The 10,764-nt window shown below is 33.6% G+C and overlaps 1 protein-coding gene and 1 long non-coding RNA gene across 2 annotated transcripts; one reads left to right on the forward strand and one right to left on the reverse strand.

Annotated features, from left to right (window-relative positions):
• Nucleotides 1–1,280: 1,280 nt before the first annotated feature.
• Nucleotides 1,281–5,577, reverse strand: LOC118679854 (uncharacterized). The gene is made up of 3 exons (XR_004975357.2): nt 5,229–5,577; nt 1,556–1,920; nt 1,281–1,495 (listed from the first exon to the last, which is right to left on the reverse strand). It is a non-coding gene; the product is annotated as an uncharacterized lncRNA (long non-coding RNA).
• A 3,028-nt stretch (nt 5,578–8,605) lies between these two features.
• Nucleotides 8,606–10,046, forward strand: LOC106619993 (uncharacterized). Its single transcript, XM_014238356.3, has 2 exons — nt 8,606–8,848; nt 8,913–10,046. The coding sequence occupies exons 1-2, from the start codon at nt 8,714–8,716 to the stop codon at nt 9,045–9,047; spliced, it is 270 nt and encodes an 89-aa protein (XP_014093831.1). The 5' UTR covers nt 8,606–8,713; the 3' UTR covers nt 9,048–10,046.
• The last annotated feature ends 718 nt before the right edge of the window (nt 10,047–10,764 follow it).

Raw genomic sequence — 10,764 nt, forward strand, 5'->3', positions numbered from 1 at the left:
TAAACATATGCAGAAACGTTTTTATACTCTTTTTTGTGATTTTGTGATATATTATATTAAACAATTGATTTTGAACTTTCAATACGTAATCAAAAGAATAAATGTATTAGCTCTCAATTAATAAATGTTTTTGAAAATTTTCAATTGAAAATCAATACCACTTAGCATGACATCATAAAAGATATCATCACATACAATTCAATTTTGCGTTTTCTTTCATTTTCATTTTTTTTCCAATTTTTGTTGGTGATCTGCAACAACAGCACAAATCTCTCTGTTTATATATTTTTCTGTAGGATTTTAATCTGGCCCTCCCTCTTTTTCCAATTGCTAAACGTCAGACCAACTGAACTTTGACAGTTGCTTGAATTCAGTAAGAGACGAGTTGGGCATCCTTTATCTCTGACTATGGTTTCCATATGGAATTCCTTCCGCAAATGCGCGAGGATGACAGAAAATTAAGTTTAAATGAAATGATTGAATGATTTCAGTTAAATTAAAGAATCAGATTTTACAATTTGTATCACTGAAAATCCACCATCCATCCCCTCGCATTTGTATGTTGCCCACCAGCTGCTTCCTCATGACGATCTTCAGAAAAGAGAGTCGGCAACATGGCCTATAAGCGACTTAAAATATAATATTAATGTACATAATTTATTTCATATTATGCACTATATATGGCATTAAATTATAAAATGTATATAAAATTGCCATTTACATGAAATCCTTTATTACTTCTATATATTCTAAGCACACTGCATATAGTACTTTTATATGTTTACTTATTATCACTACTTCATAGTTTTATCTAAATACGAGGCTATGAAAATGCAGTCCAGTCGGTAATCGTAGTATTAAATAAATTTTCAACAGTAAAGCACTGCAAAAAGGACAAACGTGACAAACAAACGTCAATAAACCTAAACATATAAACATATTTTATTGAAATATTTTAAATATATCAGGAAATAACAAATGCTATTAAAGTAATTAAATAGAGATATGCTAAAGTTCCAATTAATAAAATTAAAAAAAATTAAATTAAGTTTAAGTTTCATGAGTTTTAGGATTGGATCATATATGCTCGTATTCGGATTGATCTTAACTCCTTCACGCTTACTACCCAGCCACCTAAAAAGAGGGAACGCAGCCGCTTTAACCACAGTTTTATTATTATTCTTTCCTTAATAAGAGTTGAAAAAAGTTTCTATTAAATGTTTACTAGGGTCGCCAGTGGTCGAAATTCGACCAATAGCAAATATAATTTACTAACAATGTTCATAGTATTTTAATTTTATTGAACAATTTGAACGAAATGTGAATAAAATCTAAAGAAAGTTGTAGAAAACAATTTACCGAATAAATTTAAAAAAATTAAAATTTACAATTCATTCTCGAGCAAAAGCATTTGATCTGTTTCTAGTTTTGGCTTAGTTCTTCCTTGAATGAACAATCGAATCAAATCGGCTAATTTGAATTTGTCCGCGTTGTCCTGCGAAAGGATGCCAAAATAATAAGTATAAAATAATGATGAATTGTTTGAATGAAATACCGATAAAATCTAGAACTGATGCTCCATTTTGAAATATTTTTAACAAAGAAATTATCTTGTCTTCTGCTGCGTACATTTGTTCTTCAGGTGATATCATAGGAATCAGCAATTTTGTAGAACAGCACGGAACAGCTTCGGAAGAAATTCATCGCGTTGATACTTCGACTGATGGCATTCAATCTTTAATTGATCGCAGTTATTATTCAATGAATCGCGTTCAATTTTCAGTTGATTGCGTTTATCCTTTAATGAATCCACAATTTCGATAAAGCGACTTTGCACAACATCTTGCTCCCGTGGTAAACTGCCAAAAAAATTCCTATCCTTTGCCATCACGAAATCAAATCGCTTGTATGCAGTGAATGCTAGAAACAAAGCAATGAAATTCGGATATGAACGAATGATAAAATTAAAATTTTGAAAAACATTTAAACTAAACTAAATATAAATTAATAATAATGTATACTAATAATTCTATATTTTATATTACAAAGTTCTCAAAACTTCAGTGTAAACAATATTTTTCGTAAACACCCTTTCATCATTAGGCAAATGACCTTGTCCTTGTCCTGAAAATTAAATAGCATTGCAGCGAGCAACTCCACTGAGCACTTCACAATCTATTGTGTTATTGCGTTGCTTTGACTCGCATTTTCGTCTTATTCACTAATGCTTGCATCGTATTTAAATTTCGAAATAACAAAACTATCGGATTAATTTTGAGCTTCAACTTAATTATGTGATGGCAAACCACTTACAATCAAAAATTCTACTGGATAGTTGCCTACCTCGCAGTTATCCTCGCAAATAATTGTGTCAAACTATAATTCAATACATCGTTATTGATATACTCACAGTTAAAACTAACACGACTGACTTCAACATTCTATCTGATAAAATGGTTTCATTTATATCTCCAAAAATATCATGTACAAGAAGATTCAACTTTGCCAAAAAGATCTTTATTCCAAATGTCAGATATAAGTTCTTTTAATATTGATTTAAATACACTCGCAATTATTTCAGGCCTAAAATGAGATGGTTTATTAGGATCAATATTACTTACAATCTCCGGCCAATTCAGATTGCAAGTCATTTATCAAAAAGCGATGGCTTGCCGAAGTGCTGAACAATTGACATTGCATCGAAGTAATTTTGATACATGTTTCTCGGAGACCCAGTGAAGGATGAAGGCAAAATCACTTTACACCTAAGCTAACATCTCTTACTTGATTCGTTTGCAAAAAATCAGTAATATTGTTATACACATCTGCCCTTAAATTCACTTGATTCTGTCTTATAAAATGTAGTCGACATCCTTCTATTCTCACATTCATGTCAACAATGTACTGCAAAAATTGTATTTGGGATTTATGCAAAATGCTAAATTGATCCCTTATTGCAAATCTGAAACAAGCAAATTGTAACATGGTAACTTTATTTCGAATCTGTCTACCATTAGAATTATGTTGCCCGTTTTGCGATATACATAAGTATTAACGTGCCAACCAAAATCTCCATTTGGGAATAGTAAAGGATATGCCAATGGATCCAAAGCAGAATCTAATACTGATGCATTCTTAACCACAGAATTTGTTTCTGAAAAAGATATCATATTTCTTTCAAATGGTGGTTCACCATGTACATACGTAAATATAGTGAAAACATCAGTTCGAGTTGCATCATTGTATCTTCGTATATCTGTATCACGATTCAAGGTAATTGCCATACATATCTTTTTCTGTGCATTGCATACTCTATCATAATGTCCCTTCATTGTACGAAATGAACGAATAAATGGATTAGTTCTATATAATTCAACAGAAACTTGTCTTATTAAAACTGCATCGCAAGTTTTACTTGATTGCTCTCGCATTCTATATTGAACAGCCGTATCGACATCGTAAAAATACAACTGGACATAATTTGGGGTAAGACCATATGCTGTGACCATAGGTTCGGCTCTCTTTTCCTATTCCTCTTAAAACTGTGTGTGTTAAAAAATCATTTAGTGTTTAAAGTGGAAGATGGTCTTTACCGTTATGACAACACATAGTGAAGGAATTTTTTGCACGCATTGTAGACTCTGAAGCAAAATGCTTATTAAACCAAGTCCATAGAACCAATATTAAGGAGATCAAAATTAGGCGGTATTTCAACCAAAGCAAATTTAAACGAACTTCACAAAGAAACTGAATTATTATCAAGATTATCATCAACTACAATTAAATTTAACTTTGTAGTATTAAACATTTTTTGTTCTACACAATTGCATATTTTCACCATACCGAATTATGTGTTTTCACCGAACATGCAATTATGTTCATAATTTTGTTTACAAATTGAAAGTAAAGAAAAACATAAACTCACTAATAATAAAGTAAATAATGTAATATCGTCAAAACACACGAAGTCATTATCTCTCGAATGGAAGTGCTGTTAATGTCGATTCAACCAATTAATTTACCTGGTAAAAAAAATTTTCAAGAAATTAACTATCACACAATGCACTTGAAATTAATCTAAAAATTTCTAACTTACCAAAATAAAACGAATGATATCAAAGGTTATTTCCACTTGTGTGTTTTTTTTTTTTTTGTTTTTTTTTTTGCACAAACAATACTTAAAATTTAATGTGCGTTAAAAATGTTATTGTAACAGAATTCAGTGTTGCAACAAACAAAGTTAAGTTAGAAAAAGTAAAAAACAATTTTAATACTAAAATTTAAAATAAATAATAAATAGTGAGGCAGTAAAATCTAATATACAATTATTCGCACAGGCAAAAGGCTCTGAGCCGGCAGCAGTATCGTATAAAATAGAAAAAGTATTTAATTGAATGAATATCATGTCTATTTAATATTTCCGTAGCTTTGAAGACCGAGGAATTATCGTCGTTCAGCTAGAAAATGCGATATGGATTGTGGAGCGGGCAGTCATTGATTAGGTGTATCAAATCATCCGATCCACCTGTATCACACACTGGAAACTGTTGCCTTGGATTAAATTTATAGCACATCTGGTCCAGGACTAGATGATTATAATGGTTACCAGCAAGTCTGGCTTGGGAAAATACCTTAAGCGCTTGAAAATGAGTTCTTCTAGTCAGAAACTTAAATCTTGGTCCATCCAGAGGTCTTTGGACTCTTAGTTGCAGGTAATAAGCGTTTGAAGCTCTATCCAGACTTTCAGACCTCCAGAGACTTTCCAGTGCTGTGATGAGTTCTGGGGTGATCTGCTTGATGAGCATAAATACGAAATTTATCCAGTTGTTTTGAGCTTGTATTGATATTTAGTACCTTTAGTCTTTTGAGGTCAATTAACGTATACAACAAACAAAGTCCAAACACAATTAGAAGTAAAAAAAATTGCAACCACATATTCGCCGTAAACGATACACAATTATCCGATATAACATACATATGTACATATGTATGTATTTGCAACCATATACAGAACAGCGACGAAATGTGCTTCTGTAAAATGTGCCAACGCATTTTTACCTGTGTTCCCATTGACATAATATGCACATGCGAAAAAATAACGTTGTGCAAATCTGCACCTCTTTTCCTTTCCAACGGTATAAATATTATCCATATATGTCAACGACACCACAGTCAAAAAGGTTAACGTAATTATATATAGATTTTATTATAAACTCTGGGGTTCTTACCAGTAATCCTCCTTTTTAAATCAAAGAGCTTTTCATAATCATAAACTTTTGTCTATTTATTAACTTAACTTTTGAAATTGAAATCACAAATCTAAATACATAGGTATGTGCATCGATAATTTATTTAAGAACATTTGTTGTGTCTCTTTATAGCCTTTACTTCGTGTCCTACATTGCGTGGTGTATTTTTCTTTTCGAAGTTCCCTCATGGGAAATCTACAAATAAGTACTAAAAACAATTTGATTTAACATTTGCGCCTTCTCTATTTATTAACTTTTCCTGCCAATACCGTTGTGTTTCTACGGAAAAAATGAATAATTAAAACAAGTAAGGAAGGGCTAAGTTCGGATGTAACCGAACATTTTATACTCTCGCAAAGTCAAATAGTATACTCGTTTGAGATTTCTTTGTGGATTGGCTGATATTTTCGGTAGAAGGTCAACTATAGGCACTGGGGTCCACATATTTAGTACTTAGGGGCTTAAACAGTTTTGGTTCGATTTAGACAATTTTTGGCCACAAGGTGGCATACTTTAATCGCATTATTCACGCAAAGTTTTATCCCGATACAGTCATTGTTGCCTGATTTGCATAGTGGAAAGTGAAATAATCAGATGGAATTTAAAATGGTGTTATATGGAAAGTAGGCGTGGTTGTAGTCCGATTTCGCCCATTTTTGCACTGTGACATAGAAACATGAAAAGAACGTTATGCACCGAATTTGGTTGAAATCGGTTAAGCAGATCTCAAGATATGGGTTTTCACCTAAAAGTGGGCTGTGCCACGCCCACTGTCTAATTTTGAACGCGGTTCCTATAAAGTCATCTCATACCATCCCAGAGATAAAATTTAATGACTCTGGCGTGTTTAGTGCTTGATTTATCGCGCTTTTAGTAGTTTTTAACAGTACCGTTATATGGGGAGTGGGCGGAGTTGCCACCCCATTTCAACTATTTTCACACCGTCAATAGAAGTGCTAAAAATATTTGCTTCCAGTGAATTTTGTTATTATAGCATTAGCGGTTTAGGAGATATGCACATTAAACCTATTAGAGGCGGGACCACGCCCACTTTTTTAAAAAAAATTTTAACTGCAGATGCCCCTCCCTAATGTGATCCTGTGTACCAAATAACAGTCTTGTATCTTATTGCGGAGCTTAGTTATGGCAAGTTATTTGTTTTTGATTAATGGCGTTTTGTGGGCGTGGCAGTGGTCCGATTACGCCCATCTGCAATACCAACCGTCTCACGGTACCATGAAACATGTCTACCAAGTTTCATAAAGATATCTCAATTTTTACTCAAGTTAGAGCTTGCACGGACGGACGGACAGACGGACAGACGGACGGACAGACGGACAGACAGTCACCCGGATTTCAACTCGTCTCTTCATCCTGATCATTTATATATATATAACCCTATATCTAACTCGATTAGTTTTAGGTGATACAAACAACCGTTAGGTGAACAAAACTATTATACTCTGTAGCAACAGGTTGCGAGAGTATAACTAGTTCTATTTTGGTGAATCGGGCTGCACTACTAGTTGTCGTAGATCTCTTTGCAAATTAGCAAGTGGAGAATATAACTGACATAAGAAGTGTCCAGTAACTCTCTGTTTCCCTTTTTAAAGTGCGAATCAGTTATAAATTTGCTAGTCGACGATTAGGAACGAATATGAAATAGGACAGTCCGCCACGATCACTGAGAGATTAAAGCTTTCGTTTCATATTTATTATGGTTCAGAAACAAAACATTTTTATACTCTCGCAACCTGTTGCTACAGAGTATAATAGTTTTGTTCACCTAACGGTTGTTTGTATCACCTAAAACTAATCGAGTTAGATATAGGGTTATATATATATAAATGATCAGGATGAAGAGACGAGTTGAAATCCGGGTGACTGTCTGTCCGTCCGTCCGTCTGTCCGTCCGTCCGTCCGTGCAAGCTCTAACTTGAGTAAAAATTGAGATATCTTTATGAAACTTGGTAGACATGTTTCTTGGTACCGTGAGACGGTTGGTATTGCAGATGGGCGTAATCGGACCACTGCCACGCCCACAAAACGCCATTAATCAAAAACAAATAACTTGCCATAACTAAGCTCCGCAATAAGATACAAGACTGTTATTTGGTACACAGGATCACATTAGGGAGGGGCATCTGCAGTTAAAATTTTTTTTAAAAAAGTGGGCGTGGTCCCGCCTCTAATAGGTTTAATGTGCATATCTCCTAAACTGCTAATGCTATAATAACAAAATTCACTAGAAGCAAATGTTTTTAGCACTTCTATTGACGGTGTGAAAATAGTTGAAATCGGATGGCAACTCCGCCCACTTCCCATATAACGGTACTGTTAAAAACTACTAAAAGCGCGATAAATCAACCACTAAACACGCCAGAGACATTAAATTTTATCTCTGAGATGGTATAAGATGACTTTATAGGAACCGCGTTCAAAATTAGACAGTGGGCGTGGCACAGCCCACTTTTAGGTGAAAACCCATATCTTGAGATCTGCTCAACCGATTTCAACCAAATTCGGTGCGTAACGTTCTTTTCATGTTTCTATGTCATAGTGCGAAAATGGGCGAAATCGGACTACAACCACGCTTACTTCCCATGTAACACCATTTTCAATTCCATCTGATTCTTTCACTTTCCACTATGCAAATCAGGTAACAATGATTATATCGGGGTAAAACTTTGCGTGAATAATGCAATTAAAGTATGCCACCTTGCGGCCAAAAATTGTCTAAATCGAACCAAAACTGTTCAAACCCCTAAGTACTAAATATGTGGACCCCAGTGCCTATAGTTGACCTTCTACCGAAAATATTAGTCAATCCACAAAGAAATCTCAAACGAGTATACTATTTGACTTTGCGAGAGTATAAAATGTTCGGTTACATCCGAACTTAGCCCTTCCTTACTTGTTTCCTATTTATTACTTATTTACCATTTCAAATACATATGTATTTCAACAGCCGTGAAATGCACTATTGCAGGTTTTTAGCAAATTTTATTCATCTGACCAGTTCGAGCTTCCTTCCATTATTTCACATGTACATACATATGTACGTACTATTTAGTACATATATATAGTATAGATACAATATAAACATATGTAAGTATGTATTTGTATATTCTTTGTGGTTTCATTGTCAAGTTCTGTTCATATTTGTCGCCTTGCAGCCATTGCCTTTGTTTCATATTTTTATCTTCTACATCAAATCATGACCCACTTGACCAGGTTGTCATTGCTATTGGACTCAAGTAGCGAAAATAACGATTTTTAGCCATATTTTGTTGTTGGTTTACAGTGATTAAGAGGCAAGCAAAATATATTAGTCGAATGCTCACCATTATTTTACAGTTGTTTTATGTTGTGCACATTCAGTATCGTTCCGGAAGTCATACATAGTGCAAGCTTTGCTATTAACGCAACTTAATTCGTTAAAGTAAATAAATACTACTAATAAAATGACTTTGCAGCTACAAATTGAAAAGCTCAAGGGACTCGACAATTATAAAGCTTGGTCTATGACAGTACGAGCCTATTTAGAGTCCGAAGATTTATGGATGGTTGTTGAAAATGGCCCCGAAAATAATGAAGAGGTAATCATTACTTTTAGTTTTTGTGGGACATATTAAAAATATATGCACTTGTTTGTTTCCTCAGTCCCTACTCAAAGACAAACGAGCTAAATTCATAATTTTGTGTTTAATCGAGACAAAGCTTTGCCAATTTATGGTAAGCATACGGACAGCCCGTGACTTATGGACCTATTTGAGAACACAACATTCCTTGCGTTAAAGCCAAATCAACTGAAACGCTCCCAAAACATAAAAGTTTTATAATTGAATTATAGGTATACTTTATAGCATAATTTGGAGATATGCGGTAGTATAAGTCTTATTAATTTAATTGTGTAGAGTGATAACAAGAGAGTAAACTCTTCTAATAAAATATAAATAGTATTTGTCAATTCAAATTTTATGAATGAGTGTAAAAATAATAATAATAAACCTTTAAGACAATTAATTCAAATAAAAATGGAGAGTGAAATATTTCCGAAAAATTTGATTATACAACGGAAATAGAGAAACAGTTGTCCTATTTTTTCGCAACAAATTAACTTATTTCGTATGGGGAGCTCGGGTAGGTATAGTCCAATTTCGACCATTTCTTGAAAAATATTTGTCACATACGAGTATTTATACATACTAAGTATAGCTAAAAATTTGTAATACTTTATAAGATTAGCGTAATTGAAAATTTCACGAGCGTATTTTTCATAGCATAAAAGGGTATAAAAAGAGCTTTGTTCTGATTTTTGCTCTATCAGTTGTATGTCATACAATTATAGATATAAGCTATAGTAGTCCGATCTAAACAATTTCTTCGGAGATTGTAGCGATGCTTTAAACAATAATCTATGCCAAAGTTTTAAAGAAACCATTGTCCGATATCGGCGGTTCCGACAAATAAGAGTTCGCGTATATACAAACGGTCATGGCTAAGCTGACTCAGCTCGTCACGCTGATCATTTATATACACATAGTCAATAAAGTCTGTGTTCACCCGACATATTTTTTTAAATGAAGTAACAACACAATTCAAATTCTCTACATATATTTCTTTTATACTTATATTCTTAAGTTGAAAATGCAAAAACCAAAATGTATATTCGTATTTTCATTTTTGTGATAACAGGATTTTAGTGTAAGATCAAGTAAACACAGGCACCATTAAGTCTGCGTTCAGCTTTAAAATTAGTTACAAAAATATTAAAAATGATAAAGAAAAATTAAATTTATTCATTCATTCTTCTTTCATAACACTTCGCAAAGCCTCTTTTCTTGTTATTGTTTGCTGGCGAATTCTTTTTTCCAACAGATCCCATAGATGCTCAATATGATTGAGGTCAGGTGATTGAGGGGGCGTTTTACGTTGTCTAGGAGCATTGTACAAGAGCCAAAGTCTAACTATTTCCGCAGTATGCTTCGGATCATTGTCTTGTTGGAACCAAAACGTCGAAGATAATCCAAGATTCTTTGCACTTTGTTTCAAATTGTTTTTTAAAATGTTCAAATAACCCCATTTATCCATTGTGAATTCAATAAATTCAAGCTTACCCACACCACCAACCGCCATGCAACCCCACACGTGTTTAACTGTACCAACAAGAGTTTGCTTTTCAAGGGCAGCTTCTGACTTGCGCCACACAATTAGTCGACCTTTTATGCCAAAAATGCAAAATTTACTTTCATCCGAAAATATTACTTGTCTCCAGAATTTCGGCGACTTATTGATACAATCATGAGCAAATTCAATGCGCTTTCGCCTGTTTACAAGTGATATTTATGGTTTCTACCATGATATCCAGCTTTTCGTAAAATTTTTCTAGCAGTAAAAATTGAGATATCTTTATGAAACTTGGTACACATGTTTTTTACCATTAATCAAAAACAAATAAATTGCCATAACTAAGCTCCACAATAAGATACAAGACTGTTATGTGGTATACAGG

Source organism: Bactrocera oleae, chromosome 4, assembly GCF_042242935.1.
Source record: "Bactrocera oleae isolate idBacOlea1 chromosome 4, idBacOlea1, whole genome shotgun sequence".
Taxonomy (NCBI): Eukaryota; Metazoa; Arthropoda; class Insecta; order Diptera; family Tephritidae; genus Bactrocera; species Bactrocera oleae.

What these genes read in the sequence shown, in the direction of transcription:
- LOC106619993 (XM_014238356.3), top strand. Translation starts at nt 8,714, where the DNA reads ATGACTTTGCAGCTACAAATTGAAAAGCTCAAGGGACTCGACAATTAT. An exon ending in GCCCCGAAAATAATGAAGAG is followed by an intron (nt 8,849 to 8,912) that starts GTAATCATTACT and finishes TTGTTTCCTCAG; the next exon opens with TCCCTACTCAAAGACAAACG.